Source organism: Clupea harengus, chromosome 3 (genome assembly GCF_900700415.2).
Source record: "Clupea harengus chromosome 3, Ch_v2.0.2, whole genome shotgun sequence".
NCBI lineage: Eukaryota > Metazoa > Chordata > Actinopteri > Clupeiformes > Clupeidae > Clupea > Clupea harengus.
In genome coordinates this window covers 23942309-23961991 of record NC_045154.1, presented here as the reverse complement: position 1 = coordinate 23961991, position 19683 = coordinate 23942309, and the positions used below count along the sequence as shown (strand labels likewise).

Below are 19683 nucleotides of genomic sequence, written 5' to 3'. Positions count from 1 at the left end.
GCATGCGCAATGTGAGGGACTACGATCCCCCAAAGGACTACCATCGTGTAGCGACAATCACATCAACTATTTTTTGCTGGTTACAATAACGGTGTTATCGGATAGTACAGTGTCTTTTTCTCTGTAACTTTTGAAAAATCTAAGCGTGAAAACGCTGAAAAATGTACATTTACTTAAAAGTCAGCCGAGTTTGGTCCGGAGTTTAGCTGCTAAAGTTATCTTCTGTCCTGTCGTTGGAAGCAAACCTTTTAGCTCTGGCATTGGTCTCCCATTATGTATTTATCTATCACTTCACTGGATTGGAAGTCCATTTTCCAGGCTATCGCACGCCCCCTTCATTGAGGCAGAGGTTAGGTTTGCCTCCCCTATGTGCTGTGGTCACTGTGGTTTTATGACAGATCAGCAAGACTAAATAGCTTCTTCTGAAATACATTACATTACATTACCTATTATATGGATACAAACGAATTATAATAAAAGTGTGTACAAATATTTCAGTGATGACAAACAATGAGAAAGCAAAAGTCATGCGCTCAACCCAGTGTGTGAGGGATTGCACAATCTGAGATGAGGCGCAGCTCTTCGCTGCCTCACCTCGCGAGTCGCCTCTCTGTTTGAACAGGACATGGTCAAATTCAGCGATTTTGATTATAAAAATGATCGGAATCATACAAAAATGTAATTTAAAACAAAGATCAGTAGATACATATTAATATTTATTTTATCATTATTTGTTTTTTACTTCTCATGATGACTTTTACTTTTCATGAGGTATGTGTACCGTTTTCTACTGTCGGGCGCTTCACTGCAACTGAACAAACTTACCACTCTGCTACTTCAGTTTGGTTTCAGAATGAGAGAATTTTAGGAGGAGGATGCCATGACTGTGGCTCAACTAGGAGAGGTGCAAATGGGCCTTGTCCTGACAAGCTAGACTCAAAGAGTAATGTAAAGGGAAAAGAATATGTGTTCCCACGGTCACAGTTGTTCAAGAACACGGTGAAGCTAGGCCATGCCTGATGCAGCCTCTGTTGATTTTCTGTTCCTATAGTTGGCCCTTTTTTTGGCTTAATGCCTGATGGAGATCTGTGACGTAATGTGCTTTGGTGAAGTGGACTGGAGTGGGTGGTCGGGAGGGTATTGGGGTGGGTTGTTGGGTTGGCCTGTGCCCGTGCAACATTCAACACAGGAATGTTTATGATGAAACTGTTACCAGAGCACAAAATTGTTTACAACAGCACAAAGTTTTTCATAGATCTAGCCTCATAATTTTGTTGTCAAAGTGCACCAGATTGATGCATTGAACTTTAAAATGTGCAAAATGTTCTTATATATAAAATATATTCCCCCGGGGAGCATGCCCCGGACCCTCCTAGGGGGTTCGCATCGTTGTCACCTTTTTCATCCCTGATGAGTTCGCACCCCTGAACCTGAGTAAGTTAAGTGGTAAGCGTCCTAATAGAAGAATCCTATGGGTTCATTCTCCTAGCATAAAAAAGGTCACAGGGCTCTTCTTTTAGGAGGTTTACTACTTACTCAGAATAAACCTACCCAGGTTTGTCATTAAACTACTTACTTGGAACACCCCCCTGAACAAGTGCTCCTTTGTCTGCTGTACATGTGGATACTTTGAGGTGTATTTACTTTGTTGACAATAGAAGTCCACAAAGTAAAGTGCATATTAATATTGGTAATACCTTTTCATGCCTTCAAAATCGCATCATTCCAGATGTCTACAAGTATTTCTTGACAATAACAAGTTCCTGCACTTCTAATTATTAGCTGGACCATCTGAAAGCGAGGAAATCAAACACAACTGTCCTGTCTGCTCTTTCTTTCTACACCCCAACCCTAGCAGAGGAATTGAGCATAAGAAGCTCACAGTGCCTCTAAAAGGTTAAGAAGGGTGTAGTTACCTTGTTGTTGCTACATTAATAACAGCATGAAGTAAAGACCACAGAACTCACACTTGAAACATATTCACAGACAGTTTTATTCTTGATTGAAATTATTTCACATCATATGTTTTTTTTTTCTCTTTTTTTCCCGTTAAAAGTTCTTGTATTTTTTCATTACGACAGCCACAGATCAGCAGCAGCAGTAACCCAGCTGTAAAAGCATTTTAAACACAGACAGGAGGAAATAAAGGGGTCAAGGATTCTATCTGCAAAAAAACAAACAAAAACTCCAGGAATTATGGGTGATGTAGTTCATTTATGTACATGACTGCGCCAACATGGGAAGTGGAGGGACCTCAAGAGGCAGACCCCCTCCCCGCCCCTTTTTACCACGTTTAAGACTCAAGCGCAGTCACACTTTCAACAATATAAATCTCTCCAAAAAAAGCATAAAACAAAAAACATATCTGAGCAGGTTATCAAGTTATAATATAAACAGTGTGGGTGAAAAATAAAGGTCAGGAGTCTGGGGAGAAGTGGAGGAGGAGACACTAAAGCAAAAAAACTAAAAGCTCCACAGGATGGAGATATGATGTGTGTGTGCGTGTATGTGTGTATACGAGAGAGATGTCCTCTTTTAAGAACGTATTTCATCTACAGTAATAAATCCTCACCCCAACCCACACTCCTTCCATATCCTTGAGTAGCGAGGAGCAGATTAACCCTTTTGAAATGTTTACATATGTTTTTTCTCATGTAGAATACAGGATGTCAGGGTTCAAGAGTCTCCTTTGGGTCACTGGTCCTAGGGACCCCCCCAGCACCCACATGCCCACTGGCACAAATGGTCCACTTATGGGAGCACCGCCTCACAAACCATTCATTGGTAAAAAATAAAAAGGAAGTTCAGTCATGCTCGTCTAAGCCTCTCCATACATGATACATTTCCTGAGTGAAAACACCCCCAGAAGTGTCCACACACACACACACACACACACACACACACACACGGTGTGCTTGACACACAGGTTTTGCAACACCAGCTGTTGACGGTAAATGATGCAGTCTTCATATCGAGAGCTTCCTTCCTGCTGGTGACATTACAGACCCGCTCGCGCACACACACTCACACTCACCCACGCATGCTCGCGCACACACTCACGCTCGCGCACACACGCACACAGAAGAGGCTATGCTCCTATGGGCTCACACACAAGGGGCATGGGGCCACTGGAGGGTGAGAGGGCTCTCCCCCCTCAGCTAGTGATCTGATCCTTTTCGTTATTCTACCATTCACATACAGTTATAAAAATAAGAAAACACACACACACACGCAAAAAAGTAAATAATCTGATGTAACATTCATGCAAAACAAAATGCCATAAACAACATAAAAAAATAGGCAACAAAAGTTGTCTTGTGACAACTGCAAAAAAAAATAAAAACAAAAACCTGGTGCCGGGGAGAGAACAAATGGACTAAACGCAACAGTCAATTTACAGTGCAGCTGGTCTGAAGTTCAAACGAACACACACACACACACACACACACACACACACACACACACACACACACACACACTGAAGATGAAGGCAACAGCAGTCTCCCACCAGAGAGAAAGAGAAACAAAATAAGAAAGGAGAGTTGGGGGAGGAACTGATATACAGTTGAAGAGGAGGAGGAAATGTACACAGCGAAACGGAGAGGGAGAGAGAGAGAGAGGAGAAAATTATATACACAAGTATATACATTACACAGGAAGTGACGGGGGGGGCGGGGGCGGCTTGGCTGAGTGGCAGACCACTTGTGGCACACCAGTTTTAGAAAAACGAAACAAAAAAAACAACACACACACACACACAGACAGACACACACACACACACACACACACACACACACACACACACACACACACACACTCCTCCAGCTCTGACTGGACAGGCCTCATCCCTAGGTACCAAACAACTTCCAAAAAAATTAAAAATTGCACATACTTGGACCCGACAATGTGGGGTCAGTCCAAATAGCCATCTCCTAAAGGGAAACTGTCCAATAAAACAGACAAGGAAAAGACAAGGAAACAGGAAGGTACCAGCTCCTGCCAGCCAATCAAAGCAGAGTGACTTCACAGAGGCTGCCAATGAGGGAGGAGGCCGGACAGTGAGTTCTAGGCCCTCCCCCCAGCAGTCTGAATGGGCGTGGTTACCACAGATCGGAACGCTGGTTTGTTAGCACTCGCATCACTCCACCCGTTTGTGACTCTACAGTAACAGTGTCTGTGTCGTGACACCTCCGCCGTCAGTCCTTGGGCTTCCTCTTGGGGCGAGGAGAAACAGTACGAGAGTGACCCCCCCCCCACCCCCACCCCCAACCCCAACCCCCTTCGCTGCACACGTCAATGTCCTGTTCAAACAGACGCGCCAGCAAGGGGTCAAACAAACATATAAAATTGATTGTTATTTTTCTTTTGTTTCTCTTTAAATCTTGTATTAAAATAAAAACAAGAAAATGTTTTCATTGTTTAAAAAGAACACAAATGCAAAGCCAACGCTGAAGTGCTTGAACAGCACTCAAAGATACATTTAGACTGAATAACAATGAAAAAAAAAAAAGATTGATACGCCACAATATACTGGGCCTAGCAATGGGAGCAGGTATGTCAGCTTACAGTAGCAGAGTTACGTGAATCTTAAAACCCTACAGACAGAAAGTAGAGGAGGGCAGACACACGACACACTAATGCTGGCTCAGTGGCTCCTCCCTCTTCCACATCCAACTTTCACAATCCTTCACACCAGCTTTGTGTGAATGTCAAGCCACCAGAAAGTCCAAAATAAGTACTTTACCAGCTCAGGGCTGAGAATTCAAGGTAGGGAAAGACAAAAGGAAAATAAAAAAAAATAAAAAGCGAGGACTCATAAATACAGGGTGGTCCCAGACCACCTTCTCTTCTACACAGTCATTCTCTTAAATATGGGTGGTTAGAGCAAGTCGCATGTACACTGAAAACAAAACTGAAACTTGCAAAAGGAAAAGAAAAGATAGTCCACTACTGTATCAGGCTGCAAAGCAGAGGCCCTGAAATGTCTGCTTAAAATTGTCAGAAGGGAATATATTTTTTAATATATATATATATATATATATATATATATATACTATATATATATGTTCTATATAAACACACAAGTATATGAAAGCAGAGATGTCTGGAAAAATATGTTCATTCAAGTTGATAAAAATCGATTTTGAGGGAGTGACAGTATTTAAAGATCAAAGAGAGAAACAGAAAGAGCGAGAAAGTGAGAGATATATATAGAGAGAAACAGAGTGAGAGAAAAAGAGAGGCACAATCTTTCACCCATCTCATAGAGGCTGAGATTCACTTGGTTGAGGACTGCCCACGTCCAAAAACGAGCAGGGAAAAGCTTTACGAAGCGTACAAAGCTTTAAACAACAGAAGTGAGCTCTTGTAGATATCTCATGTTTTGTTTTGTACAGAGGGACACTTGGCAAGGCCCAAACAAGAGTGGAATGTGGCTCGGGCTAGTCCAGCGCTCATTAAGCAAAGGGACGATGAACAAGGTGACCCTTGGGTGAAAGAACGCGAAACAGGTGCAGCAGAGAAGAGAGAAGAGAAACCTTGATACAGACAGTCTTTTTTTGAGGACATAAAAAGGTGTGTAACCAGTCTGTTTTCATTCTAAAGGAGTGCCGAGAGATGACAACAAAAGGAGTTACAAAATGAAAACTTGAGCAGCGCCTGGAAGAGCAATCCTGAAGAGCATTGGCATGCTAACAGGAGGTGGGGTTGAAAAGTGGGGCAAGCAATTTAAAGCAGGAGAGAGGAGAGAGAGAGAGAGAGAGAGCACGCAAGAACAAAAAAAAATAATAAAAAAAATTATTGTTGCGGGTTGATGAAGCCAAAAACAAACGGTTCGTATAGATAAATGTCAATACACAGAAAAGGTCCTTGAGATAAAATGAGGATCCAAGGCAATCATGTTCCCCCCCTCTTCCCATGGTGGACATGAACAGGGAGGTCAAAAGGTCCTGCAGAGATGTGCCAACCCCATGTGTCCTTCCCCATCTGATAGCTGGCAGTGGTGCACATGTAGAGTGGCGATGAGGATGAACGCGTTCGGATGATGTCGGGGTGATGTCGGAGGTTTCGTTGCGATCGGGTGTGGTGGAGGTGGAGCATGTAGAGGGAAGGCGCTCACCAGGCCTCGGTGTAGCGAACGTCCACGTCCTTTAGGTTAGGAAGTTTGGCCTGAGATGCAAGAGGAAATGTTTATTACAGAGTTCACCTGATGTGAACTGATGGGCCATTATACAGGGCACTAAGAGGGTAATGTGTTATATCATCGTTATATATCTCTATGTGGTGTAGGACCAAAGAGGCGGCACTGTCAGTGGTAAGTTGAAAGATTCCTTCATTTTTTTTTAAGAAAAAAACTAAACAAATAAAAATATGCATTTCTCAAATGAATCACTATAAGTATATAGAGGCTCATCCCCTGATATCTGAAATTTCGATAATAATCCAGATCCAATTTCCTGTCCTCATAATGTCAGTGTCACACACACGGTTTGTCCTCACAAGCCTGGTTACACTCACCTTCAGGTCCTCATAAGTGTCAGCAGTGAGTTTGGTGCTGTTCATGTTGAGGCTGCACAAACTCTTCATGGCTAGAAGAAACACACGACCACCATATTGAGAAATGCACAGCTCATAACACCAAAGACCAAAGCAACATGTCTGTAAATATACTCTTGTGCACAGTCAAGTCAGACTTCATTAAAACTCATATTTGTGGTCATTTCTAGACTAATGTAAGTGCAAGTGTGTGTGTGTGTGTGTGTGTGCATGTGAGCGCGTGTGCAAGAGTGTGCATGTGTGAGAGGGAGAGTGTGTGTGTGTGTGTGTGTGTGTGAGAGGGAGTGTGTGTGTGTGTGTGTGTGTGTGTGTGTGTGTGTGTGTGTGAGAGGGAGAGTGTGTGTGTGTGTGTGTGTGTGTGTGAGAGGAAGTGTGCATGTGCGTGAGAGGGAGAGTGTGTGTGTGTGCGTGAGAGGGAGAGTGTGTGTGTGTGTGCTTGAGAGGGAGAGTGTGTGTGTGTGTGTGCGTGAGAGGGAGAGTGTGTGTGTGCGTGAGAGGGAGAGTGTGTGTGTGTGTGTGCGTGAGAGGGAGAGGGAGAGTGTGTGTGAGTGTGTGTGTGGGGGGGAGAGTGTGTGTGAGTGTGTGTGTGAGGGGGAGAGTGTGTGTGAGTGTGTGTGTGGGGGGATGTGTGTGTGACTCTTACAGCTCAGGGCCAGGAGGCCTGCATCTGTCACTGGCGTTTCACACAGGTTCAGAACTTGTAGACAGGCCAGGTGCTCCGACAGCAACCGCAGTCCTGCATCTCCAAACTACAACATGGAGGAGACCCACATTAAAGAGAGAGAGTAAATAGCTGTACAAGTTAAATAGGCTAAAGAGCTTACTAGTTAACAGTCAAGAGACTTGCCTTGCAGACAGCATCGTTGACACTGATAAAAACTTGCTAGCTTGCCAACTGATGTATTTTGCCAGTATATTGTCTTACATCTTAAACATTTCTAACATTTTCTTACACATTTAGTGTAGGTATCTGGGCATGTGAAGTTGTGCACAGCACTATTTAAATAATATATCATATCAATTATTGAGCATATAACCCTAAATAGCGAGTGTGTGAAACTGTGTTTGTGGCATTGGGGGTGGGGGGGCATACCTGAGTGGACCACAGATTGAGCTGCTTGAGGGAGGGCAGCTTGATGAGCTGCTCTGCACAGGCACTGGTGACGTTGGTGAAGGCCAGACTCAGGTTCTCCAGGTTCCCAAACGAGCCCGAACTCAACAGACGGGCCAGATCAGCATCCTGGAGAGAGGAAGCGAAAAGATGGATGGATGATTAAAACAAAACCAAAAAAAATTATAAAAAATGACATATCAGAAAAGGTGCAGAGAGAGAGAGAGAGAGAGAGAGAGAGAGAGAGAGAGAGAGAGAGAGAGAAGGAGAGAGGAAATCACAGCAAGACCAATCAACCAGTGCTCTTCAGGAACTGCTGTTAGCCATGTTACAAGGTACCGTATCCTAGCAACACCTCTCCCTGAGGGGAAGTCTACTTCAAAGCAACAATTAAAAGGGCCTGGAGTCAGCTCTAATCATGCATACACAAACTGCAACAATGACGTGCACACTAATGGAGAAAACATTTCACTGCTTTACCCACTGGATTACAAGGCACAAAAACACTGTGTACTAAATCTGCCACAATCAAACGAAGTGAGTCATCCACATATGTAGGTTATGCATATATACATACACTATACCTCACGCGCATTCATCTAATGCCACATTTCAAAGAGAAAGAGAGGAGTCACTCACTGTAGACTTTGAGGGCAGTGTGAGACGAGTTGGGCCTCCTTTTCTTTGCTGAGGAGGGAGAGAGAGAGAGGAAGAAGGAGAGAGAGAGTAAGGCATCTGACAGGCAGTACTGCAATCTTATGATCAAACACCAGGTGGCAGCAGAGAATGAGGAGAGTCTGAGGTCATCTAAGTGGGCCATGGTGAGCACAGCCGCAAAATCCTGACGCAACACACAGCCTTTTCAGGTTGAGAGAATGCCTTTTGAGAATATTAAACAATGTGTGTGTGTGTGTGTGTGTGTGTGTGTACGCTCTGTGCCAAACACAGCTGTACTGATGTGCAGAAAGACTGACCTTTATTAAAGACTCGTAAATGTTTGGGTTTGTGTGTGTGTATTTGTGCATTTATACGAGTGTGAGTGAATGTGTGGGTGAGTGTTTTTTTTTGTGACAGTGTGTGTATGTGTGTGTCTGTGTATGTATTTGTGCGTTTCTATGAGTGTGTTTGCAGACTCACCAGCTCCTTCAGCTCTCTCTGTCGGTCACATAGCTGCTCGTACATGCGCAGGCCAACCTGGGTGCTCTCCAGGGTGGAGATGATCTGCAGCTGTGTGTCCTTGTTCTCAATGATGTTGTACTCAAGCATCAAGCACAGGATCTGAAGAACGCACGTGCACACACACACACACACACACACACACACACACACACACACACACATGAGCACTGTGTACGACAAGCACCGTAAAAAAAAAAAATTCAGTTCTGTTCTGAGTTGCAAAAAACATACTCGCTGAATTTTTCCCCCTATATATCTAGCCTGTAAATAAATTAAATTCGCAAAATAAAATTACGTTAAAGTTACATAAAACCTATTCTGTCAGCGAAAGGTCCTTTTCCTAACTCTTAAAAGGTTTTTCATGTTACTATGAAGCGCACACATAACAGAATAACTCTTCCTCCAAGGAATCTGAGTAAATCTTGGGTACAAGCCCTGGAATGCTGTTCTAGATTTTCGTTTTTTTTTTCTTTCTCTGAGAGTATACGTGCAGAACACATCTCAAAAGACACAGCCAATGCAGACATTTTTCTGCCAACTTTATTCTGTTTTCTAAAGCACCTTTGAGTCTTGAAGGGGCACAACAACAAAAATAATTTAATATTATTTGTCATTTTTATTTTGATCATCAATCACACACACACACATACCTCCACCATGGTCTGGTTGCCTCGCAGTGCCAGCAGCATGCAAGGTCCCAGCTTGTTCTCGGCCAGGGAGAGCAGGAACTTCTTGGTCTTGTAGCAGGACCCCATGAGGATGTGCACCTGAGCACAGACAGACACATAGAGAGAGACAGACAGGATGTCAGGGACCAGAGGGACAGACAGAATCCCCAGCCAGAGACCAGGAGGACTGCAACAGCAAACCCACACCACTGCCCAGGGGCGGAACTCAGGAATTTCCATAGTGAATGACCAGAACACATACAAGAGCCGGTTCTCATTTTGCCCATACACCATCACTGAGTATATTCCCGCATCAAGTAAATATATAAGAATATACTTAACATCCTTTGCACAATATCTAACAAAAGCGATGAATACCCAAATTCCTTAAGGGAACACCCCCAAATGGCAATGAACACCATTGGTGTGCCTCTTCATTCATATTTTGTCATTTATCTACCCAATATGATTGGGTCCACACAAACATGGGCTGTTTAAATGGCTCCCCCAAACACACAGTGATGGACAGAGGAGGACCTCACACACCATGCTGGCAAACAGCTCTCCGTCATCATCGCAGGCCACACCGCCTGGACTGTACAGCTGGAACCAGCCATCCTTTCCCGAGCGTACACTCAAGAGACAGGAGTGGACCTGTAGAGCAAACACACACACACACACACACACAAACGGACACAAGACACAAACAGTACTTTAGTAACCACCAAGTAGCATGGAGAAATGGTCATATTTATTAAACATGTGCTGTGCCCATGAGGAAAAACACACTTGATGAACTCACCTCTTGTCGTGGGTCCTCAGCAAACCTCTGAATGACGTGTTTCAGCTCCCTGTTGACACAGGCAGCAAGTCAAACAGAGCAACACCAATACCCATATGGCACCTGAACACACAGACACACACACACACACCTAACAAAGCCCTTACTGCCCTGCCAATTTCCCCATTAATATTAGCGAAGGATATAGGAGGTCCGATGAAAACCACTTACTTTGTGAATTTGGCATGTGCAAGGGCCCTGTAAAGGAAACAGAGATACAGACAGAGAGGTGAGATTTTAAACTAACAGTGAAACCTCCATCAAAACACACGCATGCAACACACTGGCAGGAGCACAGCAAACACAAGCATGCCTGTTTTGTTTGTGTATCTGAGACTTACACCAACCTACAGGCCAACATGTTGTGACAGCCTGGTCTGTGTGTGTGTGTGTGTGCCTGTCCGTGTGTGTGTGTCTGTCTGTGTGTCTGTGTGTGTGTGTGTGTGTCTGTCTGTGTGTGTGTGTCTGTCTGTCTGTGTCTGTCCGTGTGTGTGTCTGTCCGTGTGCGTGTGTCTGTCTGTCTGTGTGTCTGTCTGTGTGTGTGTGTCTGTCTGTGTGTGTGTGTGTGTGTGTGTGTTTGTCTACCAGACAGCTTTGGGGGGAGCATGTGCATGTTGTTGTTGGCCGGCCTGTGGGGACTGAGGGCCCCCAGCGCAGGTGAGTCTCCGCCAGTGGCAACAACACCTCAGAACAGGAGAGCCTTAATGAGGCTGAGGTCTCAGCAGCCAATTACAGGGGCCAGGGGGCCACTCCCCCGGCTCAGCAAGACCCCATCTACAGCACTCGTGTGTCAGCAGCCACTCCCTCAACACTGAGCACTGGCAACATACATCATGTACACGCCAGTGCACACACACACACACACACACACACACACACACACACACACCAGTACACACACACACACACACACACACACACCAGTACACGCACCAGTACACACACACCAGTACACACACACACCAGTACACACTCCCTCAACACTGAGTACTGGCAACATACATCATGTACACGCCAGTGCACACACACACACACACACACACACACACACACACCAGTACACACACACACACACCAGTATACGCACCAGTACACACACACCAGTACACACACACACACCAGCACACACACCAGTATACACACCCACCAGTACACACACACACACACCCACACACACACCAGTACACACACACACACACACACACCAGTACACAAGCTCACACACCCACACAAGTACACACACAGTAGGAAATGCTTTTGGTCCGCAGCTAAAATTATGTTCATTCCCTTAAATAACAGCAAGACAACACAGGAAGGGAGAAGTACATAAAATGTGATGGGGATGAAGAAAGGAACAGAAAGAAAAGGTAGGGAAGAGAGAGAGAGAAAGAGAGAGATACAGACAAAGAAGGCAACTGGAAGAGAGTGGTAGATGCTAAAATGAAGGCAGTAAAAATAGGGCAGTGCTAAGGTAGAGAGAGGGGAAGTGACAGAGAGCAAGAGATGACGACAAAATTCTAGATAAAAACGAAGATGAATAATTGCTGTAAAAATAGGACAGATGTAATGGAAGAGAGAGAGGGAAAGAGGGAGGGAAGGAGTGGTGCGCACTCACTCTTTGGGGAAGGGGATGGGCTGCAGCAGACTAGCCAGGGCTGGTCTCCAGTCATCGTAGTCAGACCTATGGAAGAAAAAACAGACTCTTAGTGAGTGAGTGGGTGAGCGAGTGACAGACAGAGAGTTACAGGCAGAGACCGACAGACAGACATGCTTTCACACAACCACAGACCTACTGATTGTGCAAGAGGAACTTACTCAGAAATGACAACGTTGAGGTCAGAACAGATGTAGAGGGCGTACCTGCTCTGTAACCCTATAGGAGTCTCTGTTAAGGCCCTAGCTGTTAGGCAGACTCAGGGTTTAAGTAGAGGCAAGATACAGCCTTGTGACGCTCCCAAATATTCCATAAATGAGGCCACACTCAAACAAGCTGCAAGCCTGGTCTTTCCCCATTCATTTAGATAGGAGCCTGATCTCTCCCCATTAATTTAGATAGGAGCCTGATCTCTCCCCATTCATGTAGATAGAAGCCTGGCCTCTCCCCATTCATTTAGATAGGAGCCTGATCTCTCCCCATTCATGTAGATAGAAGCCTGATCTTGTTTGCTCGAAAATAGCTGCCTGGGGGCATTACCAAGATGGCTGACGAGTGGCAAGACTTTCCTGTAAAGATTTTGAGTAAACTCAAGTAAGGGAAAGAAAACGAGAGCCAAACCTACAGACTGTCTGACAGACAGACAGCTTGAAGTTAAGAGTCATACAAACACATGTATGAAAACACACACAAACACAGGTAAGGTACGCAAAACCACACTCAGACAGCTGTACACAGACAGCGGGACAGACAGAAAGACACAGACAGATAACCAAACATTGGGGGGGGGGGGGGGGGGTGGAGAGACTCACAGCATCTTGAGGATGAGGGCGAAGCAGCCAAGCGTGCGGTCCGCCTGTGCGGGCAGCTGGATGGCCAGGGCGCTGAGCGCGGGGCTGACCATCAGGCAGTCGATGAGGTTGGGCTCGCTGTCCCCGCCGGCCGGGCCCCTCCGCAGGGCCGCGTTGGCCACGTTGTTGCTGCGCTCCAGCTCCACCAGCACCTCGCTCGAGTTGACGATGGGCGGCGGCTGCAGTGGCGGCAGGGTCAGGGGGGGCGGCGGGGGCGAGAGCGTGGGGGCCGCCGGTGGCAGGAGGGCGCCTGGCGGGGGTGTGGGGGGCTCCTGTCGCAGTAGGCGCAGGGGCATGGGGGGCTTGCGCTCGCTCTGGGGTTGGCAGCCGTTTCGGATCTCCTTCAGGCTGGGGGAGTTGTCCCGGCTGGAGAGAGTGGGTGGGGGTGACACGACATGACACGACATGACACTCTGTATAAACATCGTGATCATTATAATCATTATTACAGGTCTCAGTTGCACCTGGAAGAAGATGACTAATAACAGTAACGCAGGCCAATTAGATCACCTAAGAGAAAGCACTGGAGAGAAAGAGAGCACTGCAGGATATGAGAAACGAAGAAGAGACCAACAAGAGAGGGAGGGAGAATGGAAGGGGGGAGAGAGAGTGTGAGGTAGAGAGAGAGAGAGATAGATAGAGAGAGATAGTGGAGGGGGAGAGGGACATATAGAGGTAGGAAGGAAGGAAGAGTGAAAGAGAGACAAAGATAGGAAGGGAGAGAGAGAGAGAGAGAGAGAGAGAGAGAAGAGAAGAGAAGAGAAGAGAAGAGAAGAGAGGAGAGACAGATCCCCTGGGTCAGAGGTGATGGAAAGTAGAATGGAAACTGTGAAATGAACCCTCCCTCCGCAGCGGGGTGGCAGAGACCCCCCAGAGGCCCGGGCGGATGACAAACACACTCCCCCGCTCAGCCCTGCACTCTGTGAGGCTCTCTATGCGGCCAATCCTGCTCAGCACACACCTCAAGCAACTCCCCAAAACCCAGAAGTGGCCAATTACAGCCCTGACACAATGTACACCCAAGCAGAGGGGAGCAGAATTGGCACCAATCCTTAGGGTGGGGTGGAGGTGGCGGATCATCCTGAGGGCTAGGTGGTGACGTGAGTGTGTGTGTGTGGGGGGGGGGGGGGGGGGAGAGAGAGAGAGAGAGAGAGAGAGAGAGTCTACTGTGGGGAGCTGGGTGGGGTTTCCTGGAGCCTGAGGGGGTGGTGTCAGAGGTGTTGAGGGGTCTGAGGTGTGGTTGACAGAGTTCTGAGGCCCTGTAACAGGCCTTTCTGGGTTCCACAGAATGAGAAGAGTAAACTAGACTAGACTAAACTTGTTCTGCGCAGAACTTCATACTCTGCTAGGGTCCTTGATATGACACTTATTGATATAGATACCACTCATCTACTATTGCAGCTTCTTGGTATGTGCACTTGTCAGCACATGATCACATAACCACATGATGATCATTCATAAAAAAAAAATTAAAAATAATAATAAAAAAACGTCATGGAATAATCAGACATTGAACCCAGTGGCCCCATGAGTTTATCTACTTCTTATACCCTACCTGACGCAAAGCATAGGGTTACTGGGAACTGAAGTTTTTATTATACTCTCTGTTTTTAATTTATGGTGAAGGATAGTATTGCTCACCTGTTGATGAACTCCTCATAGCAGGAGTAAATGGCTGCCAGACACACAGCCACCAGGTTGGGCAGAACACGGGGGTGCGGGCACTGCCCTGTAGGTCCATGCATGCTGCAAGACACACAGACACAGACACAAACAGTGTTATAGACACAATCCATTATGTTGAAACTCCATGATCCCTAAGTGGCCTTAGTGCACTGTGCTTTTCCTGCTTTTACTCTGATCCCTAGTGACAGAGACTGAATTGCAGGCATTGAGTAAGCGTTTCAAAACACTTGCTCAATTTTAATCAAATACGCACAAACATCTATGACAAATGAGACAAAGACGTCAGGTGATGACTTACAGGTTACACAACAACAGTTTTTCCAGAACGTCATTTCTCAGAACACATAGATGTTCATATACTGCTTACTTAAATGACCAATTGACTTTGAGCTGAGTTGAGTTGAATTGAGTTTTTCCTATTGCTGCACAACGCCACCATGTTAACTATGGCAGAGAGTGTTCAAAATAATAGGCGATAGTAATTTAATAGTGATGGCTGTACAGAGAGGGGGAGAGGGGTAGCTGATGCCTTGGGGAAATGCACCCCAGGAGAGTGGGGTGCTGATGCTGCACGGCGCAGGAGAGTTCACTGACCTGTGGATGAACTTCTTCACCACCTCCATCCCTGCATTAAGCTCGTTTAGCGCCAGGATGTACTCCTGCGTGAAAAGCCGCAATCTGGGGCACTTCCCAAAATCCTGGGGAGGGAGGGGGGGGGGGGGGAGAGAGAGAGAGAGAGAAGGAGGAGAATTGGACAGAGAAGGAGGGGAGGGAGAGAGAGAGAGTTAACAGCTAGCATAGAGCACCAGAGGCCAAAATTAAACATTCACAAGACTTTTAGAAGATTGAAATAGATAGATATTGACGTCCACATTAATAAAAATGTACACAAAAACTCACCATATTGTGTTTAAGGATCCTCTGAACCACAGGTGTGAACACTTCAATTACCACCATTGACCGAGGGCGCTCACGACAGTGCTGGGAAAAACATGTACAGACACACAAGTTATTTTTAGCGTCAACTGAGAAAAAATCCTCCGAACCCTCTGACGTCTGCTTTGAGTGAATAACTGTGATTGTGTGTGAATGAGTGTGTGTGCATGAGTGTGTGTTACCTTGCAAAAGAATTCACACAGGTCGGGTGGTGGATGGTTGTTCTCCAGGAGGGGAGCTATGGCCTGCAGACAAACACACACACACAGACTCTCTTACCCATATAGCACTGATATATTTAACTAAACACATCCAAATGCTACAAAAAGTATGTTAGTGCAAAACACCATAATCCCTTAACAATAACCAAGTGTTTCCCAAACATTTTAAAACCCACTCATTTAGCTTCCTGTGTATGTGGCGCGCACACGCACATGCACACATCATTGGAGTTATGAGTCATGCCTGAGTCACTCACCACTATGATGTTCTCATGGTCCTGAGTGCTGAGGTTGGTGTTCTGAGGATGGGACAGAGACAAGAGAACAGAGAACAGACGAGGGTTCAGCAGGCGTGTCTAGATGCCCGGCAGGGCCTTTCATCAAAGAGTCCATGCCACCCACTCTGAAGCCCTTGGTCCCTATCTAATGCAAATCCTGTCCATTTCGGCTCAATAGTCATTCAAAAAATCCTGTTTATCTAGAACTCCCACATTCCCAACTCCAACACTACTTTCTTCCCAATCACTCCCTCAATATTGCATCCTTTACCTCTAATACCCCCCACTCTCCTCTAATACCCCCCACTCTCCTCTAATACCCCCCCCCCCCCCCCACTCTCCTCTAATACCCCCCACTCTCCTCCATTCCTCCTTTCGCATTCTTTGGTCTTCCAATTTTTTTTTATCTCTCAGTCCTTCTGCCTTTGACGCCATCCCTCAGCTAGGAGAGCGACAATGTGTAAATACGAAGGCCGTGTCAACCGTAGCCAAGGCCTCTCGCTGCCTCTGGTTTATAGAGTCTCTCGCTCTCTTCCTCGCCGTGCATCTCTCTCTCGCTCCCTCTCTCCTTATACCATATGTTTCCTCAATAGAAACTCAGAACACCCATCTCTCTCTCCTGCACCCTCTCTCTGTCCCTCTGTCATCTGCCCGCTCTCCAACTGAGATTCAAGTTAGCTTTTAAAATACGATATATACATTCATTCATATTGGCATCAAGCAAATCCACAGGGTACAACAATACAGAATATATAGAATGAATACTACTACCAATACTAATAATTGCTAACAGTACCCAAGATAACTAATAAGTCTCTATTTCACTCTCTTCCTCCCTTCTTCGTGCCTATTCAATTTTCAAAAGCATGACAAATTTCTGCATTCATTTTGTTTTACCCAAAGCATTTATTTATTAATTATCATTTATTGATTGTTTTCTCCTTTGTTTGATTGTTTTCTCCTTTGTACATCGCTTTGGATAAAAGCGTCTGCTAAATGACTAAATGTAAATTTACAAAAGCATGTAACAACGCAATGCAGCTTTCCTCCGAAACTCTCCCATCCTCGCCCTACCTCAGCCAGCAGGGTGGAGATGATGTGCAGGGGGGCCTGGTGGATGGACTCGTCCTGCAGCGGGGAGGTGAGGGCCATGTCCACCAGCGCCCGGATCTCCTTCAGCACCACCTCCCACCGGCTGGGGTTGCTCAGGACCTTGCGGTACTTGTAGATCTTTTTCTGGAGGGAGAGAGAGCGGGGGTCAGAGGGGGAACAAGGAACAGGAGGAGGTGGGGGCAGACGTTACAGCCTGTTCACAGTGCCAATGATAACAACAACGATAACTGTGAAAACTGTAAGTTTTAAATATCGCTCTAGCTCATGAGAATGAGAACGATAATGAGACATGAGGAACGATATCGCTGGGCATCACTTTCAGAGTGATTGTGTGAATGACAGAAACACTGACAGCCAATCAGATTCAATCGAATCTTAGAGGCATCACATTAAAACATGAATGATATTTCTCACTGACATCTCTTACTGTTGGTCAGTGTGGACGCTCGTATTGTTACAGTTTCAGTTGTGGTTAGTTATCGTTGGCAGTGCGGACGGCCCTTTAGGCAGTTTAGACTGGCTGAAGTTCTGCCTCTGCTGATGAAGCGCTCAAGAGCCTGGCTGCCCACGGTAGGGTCAAGCATGCACTCAGTCTAGACAGAGCCCTAACAATGAGGCTCTTCTCGAAGCCAGGTGTTCAGAGAGGGAGCAGCCCTAGGCCAGAGGCTAAAGCTCTGTGTGAAAACCTGCAACAGACCTTCTTTAAGCTTATTCACAGAACCTGAGATGGAACCACAAACCAATTTTCTCACAAGCGTACATTTTCTCACAGACAGAAAGACACACACACACACAAACACCCACACACACACGTCAAGGCCCTTATTAATACTTCAGTGCGTCAACCCTGTGAGCTTACCTTCCACTGTAGAGAGTGAAACCACTGATCCCGCAGGTAGCTGTTCGCCGCCTGTGAGAGAGAGAGAGACACACAGGTGAGGAGAGAAAGAGACAGAGGTGAGGAGAGAGAGAGAGAGAGAGAGAGAGAGGTGTGGAGAGAGAGAGACAGACCGGTGAGGAGAGAGAGAGAGAGAGGCAGGTGAGGAGAGAGAGAGAGGCAGGTGAGGAGAGAGAGAGAGAGAGACAGGTGAGGAGAGAGAGAGAGAGGCAGGTGAGGAGAGAGAGAGACAGGTGAGGAGAGAGAGAGAGAGAGAGAGGTGAGGAGAGAGAGAGAGGTAAGGAGAGAGAGAGGTGAGGAGAGAGAGAGAGAGGTGAGGAGAGAGAGAGAGAGAGAGAGAGAGAGAGAGAGAGAGAGAGAGAGAGAGAGAGAGAGAGAGAGAAGGAGAAAGAGCGCAAAAGATAGATAGTAAAGATAGTACGTAACAGAGGTTGGGTAAGGACCAGGAAGTGGCACCAACAAAACTAAGGTGCTGCAGGTATGGAGGTGTAGCATACCTGCAGCAGGACGGTTCCTCCGGGGAAGCTGAGCTGGACGCAGTACTTGGGCGCGTTCTCCCAGGACAGGAGCTGCACGTCCTCTATGGAGCTGTAGGAGAGTGCCGACTCCATGTAACCGGTGGGCTGTCAAAGGGAGAGCGAAAGGTCATTCCAGGCCATCCACCATTTCTATAGAACTCTTCAGTTGCATATGTCAGTGTAATATGTATACAATTTTTTTTTTTAAATAAATAAATAAAATTATAAAAAAACAGTAGAATTTTCAGTTTGAAGACCCCAAATTTAGGATGTAGACTACTTTGGAGCTTAATTTAATTATTAAACAAGAAACGACTATAGAATATAGATAAGGAAACATAAAAATCTGCAACCATAATCTCATTGTCAACTAGTGTTCTTAAAACTTTCTACAATCCCATTGTTTCGTTTTGTTGGTGGTATCCGAGTTGGCCTTGTTGGCATGTAAAGAGTGATATACTTGAATAGTCAAGCTGATCTGCAAATGGTGAATGCAAATGAAGTCACCCCATCACATCAGCAAGCACAGAGATAATGATGTGAATAAGGGCATGAGGTGGGAGCAGCATCATACTGGCATAAAGGTGTTGATGCTAATACTGGCATAAAGGTGTTGATGCTAATACTGGGATAAAGGTGATGATGCTAATACTGGGATAAAGGTGATGATACTACGGATGGCTACTGAAGCTAAGGTTAACCACATCAACCAGAATGATTTGCTTTGGCTTTATCCCAATTTTTTTTTTGTCGTCTCATTGCTGAAATTCATTTGTTTACAAATATGACCCATTGGCATGATGGGAGTTGTCAGTGGCAGGCAAGATCAGATTTCACCCATAACATAGTCCTGCTGTCAACATCTCCCATAACACACACACACACACACACACACACACACACACACACACACACACACACACACACACACACACACACACACGTTTCACACACTTCAAGCACAGTTAGCATACACTGTCAACATACAATCATGGGGCATGCACGCTCACACACACACACCCAAAAGGTGCCTATCCTTATTTGGCCTCTCCACCTCTTGCTGTTCTTGACACACACACCCACCCACCCACAAACACACACAGGAACCTCTGCACTGTGTGATCGCAATCCCTCTCTTCAACATACAAATGATAAAAATTACAAATAAATCATA

General features: G+C 45.8%; 1 protein-coding gene across 1 annotated transcript in view; it reads right to left on the bottom strand.

The window, feature by feature from the left end:
* Positions 1 to 1975: 1975 nt before the first annotated feature.
* LOC105904680 (c-Maf inducing protein) overlaps positions 1976 to 19683 on the bottom strand; it is a 38247-nt gene continuing 20539 nt past the window's right edge. Inside the window, exons 2-21 of the mRNA XM_012832584.3 lie at positions 18489 to 18614; positions 17953 to 18003; positions 17055 to 17216; positions 15960 to 16001; positions 15664 to 15726; positions 15446 to 15526; positions 15140 to 15243; positions 14501 to 14605; positions 12821 to 13225; positions 11970 to 12035; positions 10526 to 10552; positions 10316 to 10364; positions 10060 to 10167; positions 9496 to 9612; positions 8804 to 8944; positions 8306 to 8353; positions 7649 to 7795; positions 7199 to 7304; positions 6517 to 6587; positions 1976 to 6168 (exon numbers count right to left, since the gene is read on the bottom strand). Coding sequence (XP_012688038.1) covers positions 6115 to 6168; positions 6517 to 6587; positions 7199 to 7304; positions 7649 to 7795; positions 8306 to 8353; positions 8804 to 8944; positions 9496 to 9612; positions 10060 to 10167; positions 10316 to 10364; positions 10526 to 10552; positions 11970 to 12035; positions 12821 to 13225; positions 14501 to 14605; positions 15140 to 15243; positions 15446 to 15526; positions 15664 to 15726; positions 15960 to 16001; positions 17055 to 17216; positions 17953 to 18003; positions 18489 to 18614 — 2073 coding nt within the window. The 3' untranslated portion in view covers positions 1976 to 6114. The remainder of the gene's footprint in view (positions 6169 to 6516; positions 6588 to 7198; positions 7305 to 7648; positions 7796 to 8305; positions 8354 to 8803; positions 8945 to 9495; positions 9613 to 10059; positions 10168 to 10315; positions 10365 to 10525; positions 10553 to 11969; positions 12036 to 12820; positions 13226 to 14500; positions 14606 to 15139; positions 15244 to 15445; positions 15527 to 15663; positions 15727 to 15959; positions 16002 to 17054; positions 17217 to 17952; positions 18004 to 18488; positions 18615 to 19683) is intronic.